The sequence below is a fragment of the Mastigoproctus giganteus genome, chromosome 6, assembly GCF_048544385.1.
Source record: "Mastigoproctus giganteus isolate SK-2022 chromosome 6, ASM4854438v1, whole genome shotgun sequence".
In the NCBI taxonomy this organism is placed as follows: Eukaryota; Metazoa; Arthropoda; class Arachnida; order Uropygi; family Thelyphonidae; genus Mastigoproctus; species Mastigoproctus giganteus.
The window spans coordinates 237,058,310-237,083,572 of NC_143580.1; the positions used below are offsets into that span (position 1 = coordinate 237,058,310).

At 36.9% G+C, this 25,263-nt stretch overlaps 1 protein-coding gene across 1 annotated transcript in view; it reads left to right on the forward strand.

The window, feature by feature from the left end:
* LOC150085111 (tRNA (32-2'-O)-methyltransferase regulator THADA-like) overlaps window positions 1-25,263 on the forward strand; it is a 184,464-nt gene that overhangs the window by 43,028 nt on the left and 116,173 nt on the right. The window contains exons 6-10 of the mRNA XM_090376467.1: window positions 5,631-5,740; window positions 5,822-5,954; window positions 12,479-12,589; window positions 22,201-22,323; window positions 24,952-25,145. Coding sequence (XP_090232593.1) covers window positions 5,631-5,740; window positions 5,822-5,954; window positions 12,479-12,589; window positions 22,201-22,323; window positions 24,952-25,145 — 671 coding nt within the window. The remainder of the gene's footprint in view (window positions 1-5,630; window positions 5,741-5,821; window positions 5,955-12,478; window positions 12,590-22,200; window positions 22,324-24,951; window positions 25,146-25,263) is intronic.

Genomic DNA, 25,263 nt, shown 5'->3' on the forward strand with positions numbered 1-25,263 from the left:
CGAACTTTTTTCTATGAGTTGGTTTTGAACATCGGTTCCTAAATCTTTAATTCTTCTTGTTACAGTTGATGAAGATAAACTTACAGACACAAAATTATTTACTTTCTCAGGACATACTTCTTCTGCAATTGCCAAACAAATTCGTTTTACAAATTCTCCATCCAAAAAAAACTCTTTCTTCTTCGGCAATGATTTGGGAGGTTCGAAAACTAGCTCTAACTGCAGATAAATTTTGATAAGTAAAAGTTCTAATCTTCTATTGTTGACTTTGAAAAGTTTGGGTTAGTTCTTGGAGTTTTTCCTGCTGCAAATCCCATTTTTGAAATTTATTGTAATTTGAGGCATGTTTTGTGACGTAGTAATGTTTCATGTTATATTCCTTGAACACCGACAAGGCTTCATTGCAAATAAGACAAGTGCAAGTATCATTTGTCAGTGCAAAAAAAGTAATTAATTGGCCACCTCTCATTAAGAACGTGACACTCAGCATGAACTTTTCTTTTTTTCGACATCAACTTCTATGTGATTTTTATGGGGTCACTGTAATAAAAAAAATACTCATAAATATTGAAGTAAGTAAGTGCTGATACGTGTTAAAATTTTATGAAATATTTTAGCAAAAATTTATTTACAAATTTGAAATAAATTAAGGTTTATTACAAAAAAATATTTAAACAGTTGATTTTCAGCAAAACATTTCCATGACTTTTCATATGACAGGGAATGAAATTTTATTTATTACCAAAAATGTAACATCAGGTGAAAACAGTAACCACTTGCCTAACTACAAAACATGACACTAACTTGTTTTCTCCCAGATTTTCATGAAACTATTTGTTGAGGCTACTGAAGTTGGTCGTGCTCGTGAACATTCAATCAATACAACTCTTCTGTATTTTCTCTTAACAGTTTATTAAACAAAGCGTATATACAAAACTCTAACGAAGGTTTAACTTAAAACTTAACAAGTGAACTTCTAACTTAGTACTAAAGAAAAATATTTACAACATGATGTGCAGAAAGTAACCCCCACTACAAAAGGGATAAGTCTCTGTGGAGGGACGCAAGCATCATCCAACCAAGGTAAGGGATTAGGAAATCCATAATTGCTGTCTCTAACAACTATTGCTATTTAATGTTAGAGTCAAGATTAATGGGTTATTTTAACGATGTTTCAAAGAATAACTTTGAGTGGAAGTAACAGAATAAATATCTAACAAGACTGAGCTGACGAAACGGAGGCGTTAACACTATTAATCAACTGAAGAATGTTGATTAATTAATAGTCTTTCATAAATTTTATTGTGATCTAATATAAACATTGACGTAGCCCAGTGGTCAGGAGTGAGAATGCATAGCACGCGTTCCTTGAGTGGACCGGGGTTCAAACCCGTGACTACTAAATACGATAAATATCTGTATTGAAGATTTATTGTAAACTATACTGACTTGGTTGTCGTGCTGGAGTATAAACGGAAAATTTATTTATTTTTATGATTTAATTGAATTGTCTATGGGTTGGATAAAATTCTTTTCCGGGCTATAGTTTGGGGACGCCTGCTCTACAGGAAACAACATTGGATGTCATCTGAACAACTTTTAAAAAACTGTTTGGCACTAAGTGTTTATAAAGAACTGTTATGGTATGTCTAATAGCAAGAATATTAAAAGAAGAAATTGAGCACACTGTGATAATAGGCTTTCCTTGTGATCTTATTAATTTGTATCCTGGAAAGGGATCTGTATGCATTTTCTTGTGAAAATGAGTGAATACTTGGTGAAAATTTATTACTCCTTTCTAGGTAGTAATAAATTTATATATATAATTTATATTAATAGTACTAAAAAGGAAAGATAGATTTAAACAGCCATTGAAGAGGTTTGATATTTGCCATTGAAGTAAAAATCGTTTTGAAAACTATTATGAAAGAAGAGAGAATTGATGAAGCATATATGTACACATTGGCTATCTAGACTGGCAATATGTAACACATATGTAACTAGACTGGCAGAACAGTAGCAACTTTTAACAATAAGAAGAGGTTAAAAGTAATAAGAAAAACAATATGAGCACTTTTCACAGTTATCCAACTGAAAAGTACAAGCCAACACTAGGGTGGTGCTGACTCATATTCAAATCCATTTGAAAGTTTTGAAAAACAAATTGATGAAAGCAATCCTAAACATGCCGACCAAGGTGGTAATTCTAGGCATGTGCCTCACGTGTGCAGAAAATCCTGTTTGTTTCTTGCTTCTGGCTTGAATAAAGCAATTTGTTTGTTTCTTTTAAATGTTATACCAATGTTTGAAAATCTGAACTCTTCAATCCAACATACCTCACATCCATATATTCATTCATCTGTTGAAGAATGTTATGTGTAAATTTGTTTTACCTACAGTTTTCAGACCTTCCATTTTTGGAAATTGATTACCATAACAGATTAAACCAGAAGAATGATTCTGGCTTAGTCATAGACATTTCCATTGCCATAGTCTGAAACAAGCAAAGAAGATTTTGTTCATTTGCTCAATGAAGAAATACTTTATGGCTACATGTGATTACATGGTGCACAAGTTTCCATGGGAGAATGACGTTCTTATAAATTCTGAGGAATACAGATTTCATCAGTTGATAGTGCATCTTTGTGTACAAGTGCCCTATATTCTCTAGTGTTGTTAAAGATGAAGCAGATGAAGCAATAGAGGTTTTGCTTCGTTATTTCTTCATCTAATCTACCAGACACTATTATGAAAGAAGAGAGAACTGATGTACAATGGGCCTTGGTTGCTGAAGTGACAAGTACATATTGCACTATGCAAATATATTATCCCAAGTTATGGTTGGCATTATAACAATTCCACATAGCAGTACTGAGTGCGAGAAAATATTTAGCCAGGTTAGGAAAACAAACTGAGTTCAGATATGTTCCACATATCTCTGCTATATATATGGAACACCTCATCTTATTCATGGAAGATAAGTTGGAATTGATGAAGATATTTCAAACAAGATCACCTTAAAAGTACCTCTGTTCGGCTGCCAACAATTTCTGAAAAGTAGTTTCAAGGACTTGCTTATAACTATGTTCATGGCACTGCCATACCATGAACCCAATGCAGAACTGCTATCTTTCTGTCAGACTTGTTCCAGTTATTGTTAGTTTTCTTTATGTGCATTAAAGAAGGAAAGTATCTTTTTAAAATTGTTCCACACTTGGCCCTAAAACCGTTTCGACTTTAATAGAGTATTTTTGTGTTGGACAGAATTAGAATTTGTATAGGGCTAATATTTGAGAAGAAAAACTGAATTTTTAGTATTTTTGATGCTAAGGAAGCTATTGATGTAATATCTTTGTGCCACATAATGTTATTTGTTTGATTATATTCAAAGTGTAGAAATATGGCTATTACTGAGGATAATTTTTTGTTGAGATTTGAAACAATTAGGATTTAGAAAGATTAAAGTTAATTATATTATCTTTAAGCCTCTAGAGCAGTGATTCCCAATCTTTTGTCACTCAAGTCATGCTTTAAGTTAAAAGACGAATATTAACGGCACAGGTATAAGGTATGTTCGTGTCAGATGGCACCTGGGATTTCTCCCATCTCCGCGTGTGTTTCACTGTATCGAGGACAATACACTGGCCAGAGACTTGAAAGTGTGTGGGCCGTGTCTGTGCAGTGTGATATGTTGTGCCCATTGTTTGTCCGGCTTATTGGCCGCCAGGCCCCTAGTGGAGCCGATGTTGCCCATACCTTGCCGTGGAGGCTAGCCGGGTGTATCCATTATCACAACAAATTGCTCTGGCAGGTCCTGCCACCTAGTTTCCTGGGATTTCAGTGGCTAGGACCAAAAAAAAAAAAATTATGCGTTTGACATTAATGCTTAATGGGATTGCTGTTAGGAAATCACTGGTTGGGGTTCAGCGCTAAAGAGATGTGTTAAAGGCCTAATAGGTCTGGCAAAATTTTGATGTTATTAAATTTAGACATGTGAGGCTATACGCTAAATAACAGCTAATAGTGTTAGTTGTCTTAGAGATTTACAAGAAACCGGTAGAATTTAGACGCTGATTAGAATTTGACGGCATTGTTAAGGGTGTACTCTGTCGATTTAGTGTGAGAGGAGGGGAGACTGAAGACTGGGGGGAAAACAGATAGAAGAATAGGGATGATAGAGTAGGCATCCCCAAAGAGGTCAGTGGAGACGAGCCCCACCAGGCGAAGTATGGGAGATAGGCAGGGAGGAGAGGAGACAGAGATCCGTCTCCTCCCTCCCCTGCCTGGGGATGGGGTTTTAAAGGGAAACAGGTTAGAGTACCCAGTTCAGATCGCCAATAGCATGATGGCAGCAAAGCCGCAGAATGTCGGTGTCATGTCCAAGCAGTGTCGAATCTGGTATGAAGGTCAAGCTGCCCACCCCGCTTCGGGGGTGGGATATGTTAGCTGGCAGTGGGGAACCCACCAGTCGAGGGAGTGGGAGAGACACACCTTTACTTCATTCATAATCTGCATTCTCACTCTACTTGCATTCTTTTTTTTTTTTTTATTTCTTTTTTTTTAATACTTTTTCTTATTTTATAATTTTTTTTCAAGTTTTTTTATATATATATATATATATATATATATATATATATATTTTTTTTTTTTTTTCACTCAACTCATTCATCTTTTTCTCACACACCAGGAGGGGATGCAATAATGTGTAGTGTAAATTTAAATACTAATTAAAACTAGGGTTAGTGTCTACTTAACTGTAGCATTTATGGTTTGCGTTCTTTTTCTCACACGCTTACACTTTTATTCATTCTTCTAGCTCTCATCTCATTTATTCGACTCTTACTTTCTGCACTGCACTCTCTGGGCACCTCAACTTACTGTTATTCTTCAGTTGTGGTGTAGGCCTAGCCGCAAGTTTTTTTTTTTTGCAGGCCAGGGGAAGAGTGCAGTGATAGTGTTTATGTGGTTAGTAAATGTTTGTTAGTACAGTATATATAAAGTAATGTAAGTTATTTTTAACTTTGTATTCTTTCGGCCAATCACATTTGCTCTTCCACTCATTCCCATTCACTCTCTCTTTCCCTCATGGTAGGTTTTGGATTAAGAAAATGGAATTTTCTTAATCTCATGGCACACTTGAAAATGGTCGCAACACACCGGTTGGGAACCACTGCTCTAGAGAAAGAATAATCTGGAGTTTAAGGAACCTGCATTGCATATTTCAAAAATTTTAATTATTGGTGTAGTATAATGTACCATCATCAGAAAAATTGTGGATGGGATTTCTCAGTCAATAGAAGAACCTTAATCAGAACCTTATTCTTTAAATTATTACAAAAAAAAAATCAAACTAGTTTAAGTAATTTTTTAGTAAAAATTAAGGGCTAAGTTTTTATGGAAAATACTCATAATGGCATTGTTATGATTTATCTGTTATCATATGACTTTGTGCGAATGTGATTGATTGATACCTTTGTTAATTTTTAAAAGTGTGTACCTTATAAATTTGCTTGATAATTGTGATTTATGATGATAATGGCTTCTACTTTTGGATTGTTTTATTTCATTTAGTTTCTTCATTTTTACCTTATATATTTTTAATCAGCACTTATCTTTTTTGTTTTTAATAGATTCTTGAAATTGGGCAGTTTTTTATCCATCAGTTAGCTGAAGTGAAACATAGGGGGGCATTTGAACAGGCCTTTGTTGGCTTCTGTAAGCTGAGCGATAGATTGTGGAGGTATGTCTGTTTGCTCTCTGAAATGTTTGAATAGCATAACAGAAGTAATAATTAAACATAATCAAAACTTATGTTTTTTAGGACACCTATTCCTGCTGTGCATAGTCTACCTAGCATTTGGTTAGAGAATCTTTTTTCAGTCATCAAAGGTGAAGCAACGACTTTTAAACTCTGTCCAACTAGACGTAGTGCTGGTGTACCCTTTATGGTTCAGGTAAAGTCATCTTTTTTTTTTCTTTAAAAATATATTGTGATAGTCACCTTGCCTATTTTATCTACCCCCCCCTCCCTCCTGTCTTGTTTCATGCCTTCCATTTTCTTACTTTTACTCTGTGTGTAGGCAGCAGCATGCTGCGCTGCTCATATGTCACCCTGTGATCTTTCATGGCTAGTGCATGCTGAAATATATTATATTAAAAAGAAAATAGAGATAATTTTTTAATATTGCAGTTTTAAGTGGTTTTTACTATCAATAAATGACACTTTTATGTGTTGAGATAAGTTGGACAAATAAAAGAATAAATTTCAACTTTCATTCTGATCTGGCACCATTCATTCTTGCTGTAGCAAAGAAGGCAGGAAACCTCAGATTTTTATTGTATTGGGGGGGGGGGAATTGGATTGTGTACTTTGTTGAGCACTATTCTGTCATCTTAACCACAAGCCTTGCTGACTTATTTACAGCAGAGGAAGTCTTATCACCATCAGACTAGCTTTAGTCACCAGTGTTATCTGGCTGCCTGGGCTGTGTACAGTGAGTTGATATCTGTAGTGGAAGACTCTTTCTCTCCTAATTTGTGAAAATGGAGAGCCATTTCCACAAACTAGAAGAGAAAAAGAAATGAAAGTACACTTTTCTGTGTACTTTCATTATGTTATTGTTGTCTTCAGAGTGGTATTTTTAAATGAATTATCATTTACTTTCAATTCTGTCATATCTTCTTTTGGACGCTTCCATGATTGATGCTCTTTGTACTCTAAGAGGTACAAGCTAAAGGTTATAATGATTTATGCACCAACATCGAGCCATGATGATGAAGAGGTTGAAGAAATGTACACCGAAATTGAGAGTCTTCTAGATGAGCAGAAAACCCACTACACTATTATTATGGGGGACTTCAATGCTAAGGTTGGAAAAGGGCAAAACAGTGCAGAAAGAGGAACTATAGGAAATTTTGGAATTGGTGAAAGACTTGTGGAATTTGCAGAATCTCAAGGATTGTCAGTAATGAACACTTTTTTCAAGAAAAGGGTGAACAGAAAGTGGACATGGAAGAGTCCAAATGGATTAACAACTAATGAAATCGACTTCATCCTCACTAACAGAAGATATATTGTGAATGATGTTACCATCTTGAATAAGGTAAATGTTGGAAGTGATCACAGAATGGTAAGATGTACACTTGATATAGATGTAGGAAAGGAAAGGAAAAAACTGACTCGAGTAAATAATACAAAGGTCTTTGAGATAACAGAGGAGGAGAAAAAGCAGTATGTACTGGACCTTAAGAACAAGTTTGAGCTTCTGCAGACTGCTCAGGACGAAGATATCGACGAGGAATATTACAACTTTCTGAAAGTGATAAAGCCCAAGAAACCTATAGGGAAAAAGAAATCCAAAGAAGAAAAAATTAGTCAAGAAACACTTCTCATGATGAACCGAAGACAACGAATGAAGAGCAAGAAAAACACTGACAGGGAGAAAATTGAGTATACTGAGTTATGCAAAGCCATTAGAAAGAGACTCAGAGAGGACATAAGAAGATTTAACACAAGAAAAGTAGAACAAGCATTAAGGGAAAACAAAGGATTTAAATCAGCAGCCATGAGCAGTAATACAGAAAGACAAATGATACTGAAACTGAAGAATAGCGATGGTGTACTTATAAACAGCAGAGAAGGCATAATTCAAATAGCAGAAGACTACTATAGAGAATTATACATGGAGCGAGGGAATGATGCCAGCAGTGGGGAAGATGGATTGCAAAGTAGCAACACATACAACATACCTGATATTCCTCCTGATGAGGTAGAACATGCATTGAAGAAAATGAAGAATCAGAAAGCCCCGGGGGAAGATAAAGTTACGGTAGAGTTGTTAAAATTTGGAGGAAGAGACATAACACAAAAACTGGCAAGGCTCTTCACAAAGTGCATTAGAAAAGGTGTGACGCCTAAGCAGTGGAATAATGCAATCATAGTTTTGCTGCATAAGAAAGGAGATAAATCAGAAATTGGAAATTATAGACCAATTAGCTTGTTATCCCACATCTACAAGTTGTTCACAAGGGTCATTACTAACAGATTAGAAAGAATACTTGGAAAGAATATTAGAAAGAATACTAACAGATTAGAAAGAATACCTGTCCTAAAGCCAGCTTGCTGGCTTTAGGACAGGATTCTCAACTATGGATCACCTTCACATAATATCACAGCTAATGGAGAAAGCAAATGAATATAAAACGCCATTATGCCTGGCATTTGTGGATTGTGAAAAGGCATTTGACTCCATACAGCATAAGGCAATGTTTCGGGCACTGGAAAGACAAGGCATAGATATCCATATATTATGATTTTGAAGAAAATATATCAGAGTGCTACCTCCTTTATTAGACTAGACAAAGACAGTAGGAAATTTAAAATCGAGAAAGGAGTTCGACAAGGAGACACAATATCTCCGAAGTTTTTTACTGCTGCCCATGAGGAAGCTTTCAGAAGATTAGACTGGTCGCAGAAAGGAGTCAATGTGAACAGAGAGTACCTAAACCATTTACGATTTGCAGATGACATTGTGGTCATAAGCCACGATCCCAAAGAATTACAGGAAAATCTTAATCAGTTATGCACAGTTAGTAAGGATTTTGGACTAAAGATGAATATGGCTAAAACAAAAGTAATAATGAACAAGTATGCCACAGAAAGGGAAATAAAAATTGAAGGAGCAGTAATTGAAAAGGTGGAGCCATATACTTATCTGGGACAAGTTATTAGCTGTAATAATGATAAATGGCTGGAAGTCAAGAGAAGAATAAATTTTGGATGGATAGCATTCAGGAAATATAGTCACGTACTGAAGAGCAATATCCCAGTTTGTCTGAAACGTAAAATAATGAACCAATGTATACTCCCCACCATGACTTATGGAAGTGAAACTTGGGCACTCGCCAAAAGAATGGAAGAGAAGCTGAGAACTACACAGCGAAAAATGGAACGAATTATATTGGGAATCAGACTGTTAGATAAGAAGAGAAACACATGGATTAGGCAGCAAACTCAAGTAAAGGATATTCTTATCAAAACTAAAGAACTAAAATGGTCTTGGGCAGGACACATAGCTCGAAGACATGATGACAGATGGACTAAGAAAATAACAGAATGGTACCCAAGAGGAGCTAGAAGAAAACCTGGAAGACAAAGGCAGAGATGGATAGATGAAATTCAAGAGTTTTCGGCTAGTAAATGGATGGCCAGTGCTCAAAACAGAAGGAACTGGAAAGTTGCTGGAGAGGCATTCATCCTGCAGTGGATTGAAAATGGCTGATGATAATGATGATGTCTGTACTTTGTTTTGCAATCTTGCAGACTATAGCCTAGGTCTTTTTTTTTTTTTTTTTTTTTTTATGCATTTCTTATCCATTTTTTTTTTTCCAGTGCAGAAAAAGCCTGTGGCTTCCTTTCACTACATGGTGAATACTATTACTATTACCTTTAGGATGAGATGCTTAACAGACCTGTCTTACTGGTGGGTTATTGGGCCTGAAGTTCAGAATGCTCCTCATAACTTTAAATTTTCTGTGAGTTGTTAATTTAAAGTATATATTGGATATACATATATTGTCCTCTATGAACATTGGGAAACATGCATTTGTTGCACTAGTTCTAGTTTAAACTGGTGTATTGGGAATCAAGGCAACTGAAAATCATCCAGGATGTCTTTGCAGGGTTCCCAACTGATAATAGACAGTGTAGCAGAATTCTCACCAAATTTCACATCTATCTATCTATATATATATATATATATACATACACCGGTGTTCAAAGAAAGTGCATCACTTATGAGTTTTACATTTCTAACCCTTTTTTGTGATGGTATGTTACATTAATGACTAACATCACAAATAGAAATATAAACAAAAGATATTTATTAATAGTTAAGGCAAAGCTAAGTAATATTTGACAGGTGCTCTCAAAATATTCCAAAATGAGCATTTGCAACCTTTATACAACAGTTTTGGTAAACACAACAATTATGACTGAATTTGCTTCAATTTATCATTTTAAATGGAACACAAAATGAAAAGTTCACCAGGTGCAAACTAATATTTAGTTGAACTGCCTCTGGCCCTGATGACAGCAGCACACCGTCGAGGCATTGACAAGATCAATTTCTGAAGATAATCAACTGATATTTTGTGGTTCCAAACACGAATTATGGCTTCCTGAAGGGTCTTTAGTTTCTTTCTGCCAATTGCAGATTCGACATGATGCCAACAGTTCTCTATAGGATTCAGGTCTGGGCTGGGCTGATTCCTGGCCAGCTAAGGGTTGTAATGGACCATTCTTTCAACCATTTTTTTCACCTGTAACAAATTTAAACATATTACTGTCGAACCTCTAGTGCAGAAATGAAGCTAAAGTAACTACAGAAGTGCCTCTTACACTTTTTGCCCGATGACAAGGAGCAGAGTCGTCCTGAAAGATGCAGTTACTGGCAGGCTGAAATGGTTGGCAGCAATTTGCTTTCCAATATAGCCAGGTATCCCATTTGCGGAACCTTTTATAAACTGCAGATGACCTACTCCGTGATACAAAATGCAACCCAATATTATTTGGCTGGTAGGGAATTTCACTGTAGACACCATACAGTCTGGATGTTATTCTTCACCATGTCTATGGCAAATCATTTGTCTCCCATTAGAGCCATGCAGGTTGGATTTCTTGAATTTCCAGAAAATAACTGACTTCCACTGCTCGGGGTTCATTTGACATGCTCCTTACACCAAATTAATCTGGCCTTTTTCATTTTTTGTGTGTGGAGGGGCTAGAAGTCCATTTTTGAAGAGGCATCTTCTGACTGTTACCACTTGCTAACACTCCTGTATGTTCTTCCCATTCTCTTTTCAGCTCAGACATAGAAGCTTTATGGTTTTTAAGGTATAAGTGCTTCAAAACGCGGTCCTGTTTTGGCGTAGAGACTCGTTTGCATCCAGTTCCTTTTTTTTTTCTATCAGCAGAACCAGTTTTTGAGTTTGGAAAGAAATCTACTCACTGTCAACTGATTACAAGACACTGTAAGCAATGTGACGGGAAGAACATCCTTCCTCATGTAAAGCAACAATAGCACTTTCTTCATGGCATCAACTGCACATAACTCGCCATCCTGACTCAAGCAAGGAATGACTGCAACTCTTGCAGAGCGTGCTTATATAGCTGACAGTAACAGCTGATGCAATATCACGTCATCACCTACATGTGTCAATTTTATCTGATGCAATCTGTAAGAAACATTGCCATATACTTATGTTATTCGGATGACAATTACAATTTTAAGAGGTGATGTACACCAGTGTGTATATACAGTGTGTGTATATATATATATATATATATTTTTTTTTTGGTTGGGCCTGAGTTTTCACTTCTATCTATATAACAGCTTTGGAATGTTCTGTATTTGTTAAATTTTTGGTAGTAATTGAAAAAGAAATGATGATAGTTTTATACATTTAGTACTAGTTTTAAAATCATTTAACAGTGCAAGGATGGAAAGTTTCTGTAGCATATTTGCTGTAAAAAACAAATACTAAGTAAAAAATAAAAATGAGATAAAGCATCTACCAAACGTTATTTTTTGTCTGCCTCTTCAAAATATTAATCTAATCCTTCATTAAATATCACTGCCTTTACAAGACTCGGTTAAAATAGTTGACTAGTTCAAGACAGTTTTCATACATTCTTCAAGACAGTTTTCATACATTGTCTGCAATTATCTTTCCTTATTTAAATTATGTTCCCCTTGTTTGCACCAGCTTAGAAAGAGAAATATTCCTCCACCATAAAGTTTGTTCAGTCCTTTTATGGTCTGAAAATGTCTCAATTAGATTATTATTCAAATGTATTTCCAAACTTATTTAGTTTAGAGAACTGGAGTCTCTTCCTGTTTAAATACTTCTTTCATCCACAACTCTCTTGTTGCCTTCCTCTGTATCCTTTTAATTTAGTTAATATCAGACCTGCATACAATATTCAGGATACTGTATACAGGCCTAATTGTGTGACCAGTGATTTGTATAATAGGATAATTACCCCTTTATCTTTACTGGCAAATTTTTTTATATCATTCACACTACACCATGTGATTTGTCTTTGAAGTCTTAGTATATTGTAGGGAACTTTATATCAGACTGTATTATAACCACAAGATTGTAATATAGTATCACATAGTATTAATACTGTATTACTATACTTTACTATATTAATACAGTGTAGTATTTTTAATACATTATTATAATTGTGTTACAGGCACCCATTCAACATTTTCAACAATATTGAAAGGGTTACTGCTGAGTTGATAATTTTACTTGGGATTACTGTTACATATTTATTAGTCCTTAATGTTTAATTTATTCAAGTTTTCTTTTGAAAATTTTAGAATTATGAGTGTGGGAAATGGAAAATAAAGTTGCAAATACAAAATCATAGCTAATGCAACAAAATTTATTGGAATCTTCTCTGTGTTAGGCATTGTTGATCACAGAACCAGATGTGACAGGATCAAGTTGCTTCAAAAAAGCTATGGCCGCATTGATACAGATGGCAAAAACAAACTCCGAGCATGACTGTAGTCAGCAGGTAATGTACTACAGGAAACGTTTTTTAAAAGTATTTTTTCCTATAGAAAAAAAAGAGTATTGTTTTTTTTGCACTATGAAAGAATTAAAAGAAATTAAACTCTGCACTACTAATGTAGTGCAGAGTCCAATTTTTGTTTATCTCTGACAAAAATAAATGTATCTTTCATTTATTTGATATGATTTTAAATTCATGGGGAGAAAGAAGACAACAAAAATAAAATATTTACCTCTTATTTTATTGAATTTTTTAAATTCTGGCTGTTGCTTGTAAAATTTTTTGTCTGCATTTCCTTTTCCATATAAATTGTCATGTACCCTCTATAATACAAATGTATACAAATGTAAACTATACAAACTCTACAAATTTAAACCAGCAAATGCTAGTTTACATTTGTATAGTTTAAATAGAATTATTTTTGCCAACAGACGTAAATGTGGCTACATTCTAGTGTGTATTGACAACTCTCCCTCCACCAGAAGTGGGATTGTGGGTGGTGGGCAGCAAGGAATTTGTTCATTGGTAGGCGGTGGCATTTTTGTCTCTGGAAGGTAATAGAAATTTGTTGTGGTGCATTGCTATCAAGTACTACAGACTTTATTTCAGCTAATTTTAAGCTGCTTTTGTGAATGGATGTCTGGTTGTTCCAATGCACAAGAAGATATGTGGGTGTCTAAACAGATTTCAATGTGGATTATACAAATTACATGTGCCTCATGTGCCATTTGTATCCCTTTTGTTGGGTGCTATCCCTTTATTGTGTGCTAAACAGCAAAGTGCCTTTTGTTAAGATGGATCTCAGCTTTCTAAAGGCTGCTGTTTTTTTAAGGAAAACCCCAAACATGAGAGGTATTAGAACCTATAGTACTTAGTACTGTGAATAGGTTGTAGGTTGAGAAGACGAAAGGAGATATTTGTTCACATTAGACTTGAACTTTTGTAGATTGTAATTTTCAGGAAATATATATGAAGAAAGGTTGTTCCTCATTTATTTATTTATTCAACTGCCGTTTTGGCAGTTGAATAAATAAATGAGGAAAATGAAAAGTTGGTTCTGTGAGTATGAAGTTGGACAGTAAATGGATGTTGGTTTGTGGCAGCATGTGTTCGGACTGTTTTGAAAGTGAGAGCGGGAATTATACAAAGGGTACTAGGAAAGTTTTGCAATACAGCTTTGTTTATTTAATTTTTTCAAAGTAATTTCCTCTACATTCAATACACCTCTCCATCCTCCGAAACCAATCTTTAAACCAGTTCTGCCAAGTTTCACTAGGGAGTAAAGCACACTCGTTGTCCCAAGCCCGTAGAAGGTCCTCATCACTGGAAAACCGCCTCCCTTTTAGCTTCATTTTCACATGCGGGAACAGTGCAAAGTCGCAGGGAGCAAGGTCTGGACTGTAGGGAGGGTGCTCGAGAAGTTTCAGTCCTGTTGTGGTCAAATATTCAGTGCAGGCTTTGGCGCGGTGAGCTGGAGCATTTTCGTGATGGAGGTACCAGGTGTCCATTCTTGACTTTGGCCGCAGGTTCTTCATAGATCCAATGACTTTAGGCAGGCATTGTTCAGTATACCACTTAGCTGTGACTGTCTTCTGCGTGTCCAAAATGACACGTTCCACAATTCCACTAGATTTGAAAAATACAGCTATCATTTTCTTCTTTACAGATCGGGATTTTCTGACAATTACGGGTGTGTCGTCATCATCAAAGACCCAAACTTTGTTTTGAGCCTTGGTCGGCAGATCGTAATAGTACAGCCAAGTCTCGTCACCTGTCACGATGTTGTTCACATACCGAGATTGTCCCTTATCAAACTTTTTTAACATCTCCCGGCACCAAGTCACACGTCGTGTCATCTGCTCTTCAGTCTGTTGATGCGGCACCCAGAGAGAACAAAGTTTCTTCACGTGCAAATGATCTTGCAGAATCGAACGAATTGCTGGTGCATTTAGGCCCAAAGTATCCTCTATCTGTTGGTAGGTCACTCGCCTGTTTTCGTCAAGCATTTTCCTCACAACAGTAACGTTTTCCTCCGTAACTGACGTTCGTGGCCTTCCCGGCCTCTCAGAATCCTCCAGAGTGAAATTTCCCCTTTGGAATTCTCTATACCACCTGAATATCGTTGTACGATGTGGACAATCATCATTTAGTGCAAGAGTCATTTCTTCTAAGCACTGGTCTATGGTTAAACCATGCACGAAATTATACCGCAAAACTGTCCTTATCTCATTTCGTGACCACGATGCCATCGCAAGCACTTTACACTCTCACTACTAATGAATAACTGAGCCCATCGACTTGGCGCGGCGGCTACTATGCACGTATGAACATGTCTCAACATGCAGCAACAAGCAGCTTCCTGTGATTCATTGTTGCGTCATATTGCAAAACTTTCCTAGTACCCTTTGTATAAGAAAATTCAGAAGAACAGTGCCCATGGAAGTATCTGTAGAAAAGGCATGCAGCAGTAACAGAACATCTACGAGACAGACACTCTGAAGAGACTCCATTAGAGGTGAGTCATTAATTAACCTAATTGTCCTCTTCTGAATGGAATCTAGAAGCCTGAGAGAGTTTTTGGGGGCACTGCCCCAGATGTGGGAACAATATTCCATGGTAGGGCGGATTTGCGATTCGTACTGAGAGTACAGCTGTTTGGAAGTAAAGTAATGCCAAGAGCGAAAGAGAAAGCCAAGTTTTTTAGATGCAGAAGAAGCAATATTTGTAATGTGCTTGTGCCAAGAGAGATTAGAAGTCAGGGTAATTCCCAAAAGTGATATATCTTCTTGCCTAGAAATCGGAGTGTCATCGAAGATAGGCATAGCAGCTGAAGAATCATTTTTTGCGAGATATAAGACAGGACTGAGTTTTAGGATTGAAATCAACTAAGTTGTCTTTGCCCCACTGGAGAATTACCTGGAGATCAGCATTTAAGGAGTTGGTAGTGGATATTCGAGAATCAGTGAGCAGTCAGAAAGAAAAACTGGATAACCAATTACAAAATACAGTTGGCAAACCATAAGATGGAAGCTTGTTTGGAAGACCTTTATGCCAAACGTGATCGAAAGCCTTTTAGATGCAATAGTAACTGCTTGTTTGTTTGTTATTTGGTTTTTAGGAGCATTAGCAACTAAGGCCATATTGCTCCGGGATATGCGGTGGTCATTCTCTGAACTTTCTGCATCCTCCGTATTTGGTGGTGACAGGCTCGAACACCGGTCTAATCAAGAAGCATGTACTACGCACTGCTGCTCCTTCCCACCTGGCTACAGAGGCGCCCTTAACTGCTTGTGTTTCACCGAACTTTTCCATTGAATTTGTCCATAAATGGGTAACATAAGCCAGAATATCTCCAGTGGATTGATACTGATGGAATCCATACTGGCGATCGTCGATCAGATGGAAGGTTTCTAGATAGTTTACGAGTTGGCGGTTATTGATTTCTTCATTACCTTAGAAAGAGTAGAAGTAATTGTAATGGGTAGTATAAGATTTCTAATCTTTTATATTGTAATGGGAAGATAATTAGATGGGAGGGATTTGTCACCCTTTTTTAGGAACTGCCTGGATACGAGCAAATTTCTAAGCAGAAGGAAAAACACCTTGGGAAAAAGAAAGTGAAAAAAGGTGGCAAAGAACAGGATCAAGTTCAGGAGCACAGTTTTTGAGAAGAAGTAGAGAAATACCATCAGGACTTAGAGCCTTCCTAGCATCAAGATTCGTAAAAATCCTTCTGACATAATTTTGATGGAAGACCACAGGAGGCATTGAACGAATGGAGTGTGCTGCGAATGGTGGGAGGTGTTTTACCACAATCAATAATACATGAGTTGGAAAAAAAAATAGATGCTATCAGGTCGGCTTTATCCTTGGCTGAAGTGACAATAGAACCATCTGGTTTAGACAGAGGTGGGAGCAGAGATGGGTAAAATTGTGGCCAGTAGCTTTGGCAAGAGACCAGAATGCTCATCTACCATTAGGGCAAGAAACAAGTTTTCTACTCTTAGCCTGTTCAAAATCTAGTTTGGACTGATTAATAACTGCTTTACAATTGTTGCGAGCTTTGATGTAGGCAGATAGTGAAACTGAAGAATTGGAAACAAGCCAATTATGGTATGCAACATTCTTCTCTTGAACCTTAGCATCTCTAGAACCTTGAGCCTTAATGCGTTTATTGGAAAATCAAGGTTTAGATAAGGACAAGATTTTAAAGTGGAGTGGGGAATAAAGGAGATCATTCCATTTTACATTCTTCTAATGCCAAACAACACGAGATTGGGAATAGCCATGAGATAAAGACTCCATTGGAGAAGAGACAATCATCAAGTTGTGATCTGAGGTGCTTAAAGGACCACTCACTTCATCTGTGTACTTAGAAGGGTTGTTTGTGGGAAAAATATCAAGTGTGTTGGCTGTGTGGTTAGGTTGTCCAGTATTCTTGTAGGTAAATGAACAATCTGTGCAAGGTCATTAGTAATTGCAAAAGCCTCAGCATCTCGACCAGCTGGTTCAGTGTAACTAGAAAATGGAAGCCAGCTAGAGTTGTGAACATTAAAATCACCAAGGAAAATTTCCTTACTGTTTGGAAAGTTGGACTGGAGAAAGTCCAGTTGCAAAGAGAGGAAGTCAAAGAGCTCCAAGTGATTAGTGGAGTTGGGAGAACGGTAGAGACAACAGATGAATTTGACACAATGAGGTAGAGAGATTTTAAGCCAGAGAAGATCGAAAAGAGGAGATTCCAAATAACTAGTCTCTGACAGGGAATATCAGAACAGACACATGCTGCTTTCACCTTTGAGGCGAAAGGAATCATACAGTGAATAATTTGGTCAAACTGAGATGAGCAGTGGTCGAATCAGCCGATAACTGAGATTCTGTCAGAAAAAGTACATGGGGTTTGGCAGACTGAAAGTGGAAATGGGCATCGTTGAGATCAGTAATGAAGTATAGGAAGTGTTTGGGATGTTTAGATCTTTTCGCAGATAAGCTTACTCTATTAGTTTGACAATTCATGGTGTATTCAATTCATGGTGTATTCTGTATGAAGTAATGAAATATTTGGATATGGCGTACATATGGTAAGAATATACCTAGATCCTTGACATAACGAGGGCTCGAAAATGCCCCCCCCCCCCTACACACTACTTGGACTCTCTCCAGTTATTATCTGGCAGAGTAAAGGTAGCAAGATTATACATTAGCTGATCCAGAAGCCTGCTAAAGAGTTACCAATAGGTTCGGTCCAGTGTACTAACTAGTGGCCGGCCTGCGAACACCATTTTAGAGCTGTACCCTTGAAATGTAAGGAAGATTGGATCTCACCAATCATGGTGTCTCACCATCATAACCTCAAAAGTCACAGTCATACTGCATGATGGAAGAGATGGGGAAGGGTTGACTAGAACTTATCTTTAGAGACTAAACATGAGATAAAGACTCCATTGGAGAAGAGACAATCACCAAGTTGTGATCTGAGATGCTAAACATGGGTTCCACCACTTTGAGCCTCCAGTAAGCAAAGTGGTGGTATTGCACTGGTTGATGAGAGTCATCTATCACCTAGTATTGCCTGGTAACACAGAGGGACGGCATTCCTCCATGTGGTCTGGGTGCCACAACTCAACCCCTGGTTATGTTTGTTCACACCTGGGTGGTTATCCACAGTGTACTTGCATATGGGGGATATACCCAGGATCACCATCATGAAGGTGCAAGTAGAGGATTTGGCTGTCACAGACCCTTCCGGACTTTGCCGAAATTGGGTCACTTGATTTGAGTGTCACCTGAATATCGGTTTCATCCGCGTTTTAGACTCCCAGGTAGCAAGCATTAGCATTAGCATTAGTAGAGGCATTTGATGCAAGAAAGCAAGCTTATGCAGCATCAGCCAAAAAAAAAAAAAAAAAACCCACTTCCACTTCACCCCTCTGTTCGTTCAAAATACCTGCCCAGCTGAGCCTTAAACTTATTTAGGCTATCAACCTCCACCACAAGGGATGGCAGTCTGTTCCACCAACCAACCACCCGCTGGCTAAAGGCAAATTTCCGCACGTCTATCCTACATCTGTCTTTCCTCAATTTGAATTTATGCCCTCTCAGGTGATTTTTCTGAGCTAGAGGAAGAATCCCATCAGCATTGAGCATGCTTAAACCATTCAAGGCTTTATACACCTCTATCAGATCACCTCGCTGGTGCCTAGTCTCCAGACACTGTAATTTGCAAAACTTAAGCCTTTCCTCGTAAGAGCACCCCTTTGTTCCATTCACTAATCTTGTTGCCCTTCTCTGTACTCGTTCCAGCAGCTCTACATCCTTCTTGAAATGAGGCCTCCAGACCTGTATACAGTACACTAGGTGTGGCCTGACCATTGCCTTATACAATGGAATAATCACCTCCTTATCCCTGCTGGAAAAATTCCTGTATATCATTGACAATACTCCATGAGCTACTCTTGCAGCCCGTCTGCACTGCTCAGAGAACTTCATATCTGCCTGCACAATCACCCCCAAGTCCCTTTCATTCTCTACCACTGTCAGTGTAGTACCACAGAGTTGATACGTTGCCCTGGGGTTGCTGTTTCCCATGTGTAGTACTTTACATTTGTCAATGTTAAACTTCATTTGCCACCTCTCAGCCCATCTGCTCAACCTTTCCAGATCCTGTTGCAGCAGTGTAGTGTCAGTAGTGTCCTTGACAACCCTGCCAACCTTTGTATCATCTGCAAACTTGGACATTAAGCTTGATATACCATCATCAATATCATTTATAAATACAGAAAACAATAATGGACCCAACACTGAGCCCTGAGGGACTCCACTAATAACATTAGTCCATGATGAGCAGTGTCCATTGATTACCACTCTCTGTCTTCTCCCACTCAACCACCCCTTTATCCATAGCAGCAATTTGCCTCCAATGTCACACTGCTCCAATTTGTGTAGCAGTCTTCCATGTGCAACAGTATCAAAAGCCTTTCTAAGATCCAAATATATAATATCAAAGTTATTCCCTGCATCCAGTTCTTTTGTGACTGCATCATAGTATCCAATCAAGTTGGTCAGGCAAGACTTCCCCTTAACAAAACCATGCTGTGTCTGAGCTATAACTGAAGTCTTGTCTAAATGATCCTGCAGTGCTTCTTTAACCAGTACCTCCATTAATTTTCCTGGAACAGAAGTTAAGCTCACAGGTCTATAGTTACTTGTGTCAGCCTTTGATCCTCCTTTGTGAATTGGGGTCACATTTGCACATTTCCAGTCTATGGGTACCTCCCCTGAGTCCAAGGAAGCTCTCATAATTATGGCTAAGGGTTTGCTTACTTCCTTTGCTGCCTCCTTTAATATAACTGGATAGATCCCATCCACCCCGGGTGCCTTTCTTGTGTTTATCTTCAACAGTTTCTCCTCCACTTTACTCCCAGTTATTTCAAGATTCTGTAGCTTACTGCTAGAGTTGAATACACCTCTGGCATTCCCCTTGCTGAATAACTCCTCATGTGTGAATGTCGATGCAAAATATTCATTTAGTTTGTTAGCTACCTGAGCAGGATCATCAACAGTTGACCCATCAATATCAAGTGGACCAATCTGATTCATCCCCTTCCTTCTAGAGTTTACATAAGTAAAGAACTCTTTGCTGTTTTTCTTTGCATCCCTTGCCAAGGATTTCTCGTAATCTGCCTTCGCTTGCCTAACCTCCTTTGTAACTTGGTTGCATATCAACTTGTATCTATCATAGGCTTCTGTGTCATGTGTTAATTTGTAAGTATCCCATGCATTTTTCTTCTCTGCCATATGCCTCATTAGTTCATCTGACATCCATTTTGGCCTAAACCTTGAACAATATTTCTTAGTTGGTATGTAAAGCCTAGTAGCTTCCAAGATATGTTCTTTGAATGCTTCCCATTTTGAATTTGCTGTTGGTAACATCATCAGTTGGTCCCACTGTATAGAATTTAAATACTGTCTCAGTCCATCGTAGTCGCCTTTATGGAAGCAATAACCCTTCCCTTTACCCCTAATGGTAGTTACCTCTTTCAGTAAATCCCACTTCAGCACACTGTGATCACTGCCACCTAGTGGTTCATTTATCTGCAGATTCTTAATGCATGAAGAATCGCTGCTGATAATCAAATCAAGAGTATTACTCCCTCTAGTTGCCTCCCGAACATGCTGATGTAGAAAACAATCATCCAATAAATCCACAAAAGCCCTGCTAGTGTGTGAGTAACCAGCCCCCAAATTCCAGTCAATATCTGGGAAATTAAAATCTCCCATTATAAGACACTCTGATTTACTGGCCCACTCTATTTCCCTGTACAGTTCCTTATTATACTCATCAGAGTCATTAGGCCTATAGCACACTCCTACTCTCAATTTTGATCTCCCAATGCTTATGTCACACCAAACTGACTCAACACTGCACTGTCCAGCGATGTCGACTGGCTTCACTTCCTTGGTTTTTATGTGTTTCTTAACTAATAGCATAACCCCTCCCCCCTTCCTATCCTGTCTATCCTTTCTGTAGACGTTGTACTCCCCAAATTGCAGTTCTGCATCCCTTATATCTGTGTGACACCACGTCTCTGATATCCCAACAATATCTGCCTTTGATGTTTTGAGCAATACCTGAAATTCATCAAATTTATTTACTAAACTCCTAGCATTGGTGTACACGCAAGTATACCTGCACCTGTTTCTATTCTTAGCTACCCTAACACAACCCATGTGTTTATTTGTACCGCAATGGCTCCCAGCAGTCTCTGAAATACCATGCATCTTGTTTTTCAGGCTTCTACTCATTCTAATAGAAGCAGTGCAAGAATCTCTTTCACCTCTGCCAGTGGCTACTGTCAATCTATTGGTCTTTGTCTCCCCCCAAGCTAGCAGTTTTCCGACCCACCTAACACTGCCTCGATAGCATCAGCAAATATTCTTGCACCCTTTCTATTTAAGTGTATAGAGCACAGCTTGTCTGGCATATCCGAGAGAATGTCTGCGACAGCCTCAAGGACCTTTTTTGTTTGGAATTTTCATAAAAAAAAAAAAAAGCCTCCACTAGGACAGAGTCCTTTGTTGTCAGATTGGGCCCTTCAGCTACCCCCGACGAGATCAAAATTATTTCTACTCCTCTGCTTAAACTATAAATGTTCATACAGTGAAAACCCATTTCCCAACATATTCCCCTATCTACTACTCATGTTCGTATGTAATATATATGGATTAATATAGTAATCCACTGTAATCAGCTTTGTCTTCCTTTTGTGTCATTTGTCTCTTAACTACTCATTATTACAGTTCAGAATGGACTTTTCACTCTCTTTTTTCTGATGTAACCTGATACAGTGTGCATTGTGAAAGTTGTGTAATTAAATAATTGTTAGTTGCTGGTATGACAAGCTGTAGGCCATATACTAATGAAATTTAACATTCAAATAATAAAATATTTATTATTTGAAATAAGTCAGTATTTTTTAATAAGTCAAGACTTGTTAAATAATGAGTTATTTCAAACCATGTTTAGTATAATTCAAGTATTTTTTATCAAAAACCTCTTATAAAATCTTTTATATAATTTTTGGGAAATTATGATTTATCATCCCCCAACACTTCAGGTCCATGCTCTCAATATCCTCAGAGCTCTGTACAGAGATGCCTGTCTGGGCGAAAACGTTATGATGTACGTAGCTGAAGGAGTGAAGATTGCTATTCAAGGATTTAAAGCATCTAATTGGGCAGTAAGTATTGTAGACTATGCACTTTAATTTTAAATAATGAGGGAATCTATTAAGATTATTACTATATTTAATATCACTCTCATATGAAATTAATAATATAGTTTATTAAACTATTTGCCTCAACTACTATACATTAAAGTGACATTTCAGGTATCTTACTGATACCCATCATCAGACCATGCTGCTCAGACTCCTCTTGCTGGTGCTCCCAGAACACCATGCACATCAGGTTTCTGGGAGCATCGGCAAGAGGAGTCTGTTAGCAGCATGATGGTGGTATCAGTAAGATATCTGAAACGTCACCTTAACATACAGTAGTTTAGACGAATAGCTTAATAAACTATATTATTAATTTCAAGTGATATAACAGTAGTATTAAATGTGGTACTAATTTTAATGGAAAACAACCCATCATCAGACCATGCTGCTGTCAGACTCCTCTTGCTGATGCTCCCAGAACACCATGCACATCGGGTTTCTGGGAGCATGATGTCCTTCCCTAGCTATATTAGAGTGAATCTGTGTGAATCGATTACATTAGCCAACACGATTTTTACCTCCAAGAACTTAAATGGTGTTTTTAATCAATTTTTATGTGTAGGTTTCGAAAATCACCATGATAGTTTCGCATCACATCACAGTTATTAAATATAGAGGGAGCAAACTTTTCCCACATCTCGCCTGTAATCAGGCAAGATGTGGGAAAAGTTATACTTGTTCATTCTTTGCTCTTAATATAAAAATAAATAAGCATTCTATAGTTAATATTGGAATGAAAGGAAAAATGCACTGCCTAGCTGGAAGTCAGACATGACTTGTTAAAGCATTTGTTTTTGGGGATTAGTTAACTTTGTACACATGGAAGAAAGTTTTAAAATAGATTGCTTGGTATCAAGTGAGCAATTATCGTGTGTGCGCTCCGTACGATAATTTTTTTTATTATTATTCCATATTTTATACCACTGATCACTGGTATTAAAATATAGAATGAAAAAATAAAAATTTGCTTCAAACTTATTTGTCTCATATACTTCAGAATTTAATTGTAGCATAACTTGTTTTTGTATGTCCAAAATCAGACTAATGTGGTAATGTTGAGAAAAATAAATGGTTAAGTGCTTTAATTTATATAAAAAGTATCCTCAAATTCAAGGTATTGGACTTGTATTAGTCCTTTGATCAACTATTACAGTTAAAAGTGCTACCCCTCTTTCCCCCTTCTGTTTTGTCTGTTCCTCCTGACCACATTGTATTTAATGTTCAAATTCTGGATCCATTATATAAGAATGATACCATGTTTCTGATGTTCCTATGATGTCCACATTTGTTGACTTAGCTTGCTTTTGCTTAATTTCTTTGGAACAACCTTACTTTACATGTATTTCCTGAAGATTACAGTCTACAGAAAACACAAGTTCAATGTCAACAAATATATGCTTCTGTTTAAAGTACTTTAGATTTTTAATATCTTTTGTGTTCTTGCCTACAGAAAAACTTTACAAAATATTTATTTGTATAATTAATATCTCACATGTAATTCTTTTTGCTTAAAATAATTGTCCTTTTTTTTTTTTTTTTTGGTCCAAGTGTAAATCTTCAAATAAAGTTATGTAAATTTCAAAACCTAGCATTCCTGCCAATTTTCTTCAATTTGAGAGATAAGAAAATAGGAAGTAATATGTGGAAAATTTCCAGTTTTTTTTTGTGGTGGAAGCATGATTACTAATTTTTGTTCCTTATACTGCTAAATCCAGTTTCCAGACTGCTCACATCTCTATAAACCAGGGGTTGACATCCTTTTTTGAGTGAAGAGCCATTTTTGATCTTAATTTAAAAAAAGAGAGAGAGAGAGAATCCGAAGAGCCACACCTCAGCTCAAGCTGGAAGGAGGAGTGGGAGTTTTTTAAAAAATGGAATAGAGTGGAAAGGTGTTTTATTAAAAATATATATATTTTGAAATATTATTTATCAGTACTGAAAAAATGTAACAAACATCCAATTAGGTATGAATTAATGTGACTTCTGCTGAACTTCTTGAGCGAATGTCTCATCAGGCGAGTATGCCGTAATTTTCATCTTTAAACAAGCTGAGAGACTCGTGTTGTTCAGACAGTTTCTTGATTTATTTTTAATATAGTTCATGTTCAAAAATATTTGCCTGCAGAAATTCGTCGAACTAAAAACTGAGAGAAGTCCAAACGAAAATAATTTCAAATTTATATACATGTCTGGTAAGACATGTATATAAATTTGAAATTTTATAAATTTGTGTTGAATTGCAAGGGCAGCCTTTTGCCTCTCCAAATCTTTAATTTCAGTTTTAAGGCATGTCTTGCACTCCACATGTCCCTGATTTTTAAGTCCTCTAACTCCATTTCAGATTGTGCTCCATGTGGGATAAAAGTTAAAGAGTCACAGGTTGCCGAACCCTGCTATAAACTAACTGTTGCCAGAAAGTAGACAATGGAAAAATTTGTAGGAAAAATTTTGTTCAATAAATTTTAAATTCAGAAATCAGTGTTAATATATTTGAAATATTTCATGCATGAAAATAAAATGGAATATTATTTGTTTTCTTAAACAGTTAATCTTCACAGCTATTTTTTTTTTTTTTTTTTTCTTTATAAGGTAAGGAATTCTTCTACAATTCTGTTCAGTGCTCTCATGACTCGAATATTTGGTGTGAACCGTTCTCGGGATAAAGTTCAGAAGAATTGCATGACAGGCAGGGTCTTTTTTCTGCGTTTTCCTTCACTGTATGAATTTTTGCTTGGTGAGCTAAAAGAAGCATCAGAAACACCCATGAAAAATGGATCACAAGAGTAAATTTGTTTGATATATTCCACATTTTTATAAATTAGTTATGTATCTTTAATTAGTAATTAGTTATGTATTTTATAAAGAGTTGTCCTAGAAGTTGAGTTTTGCATTGGTAATGGT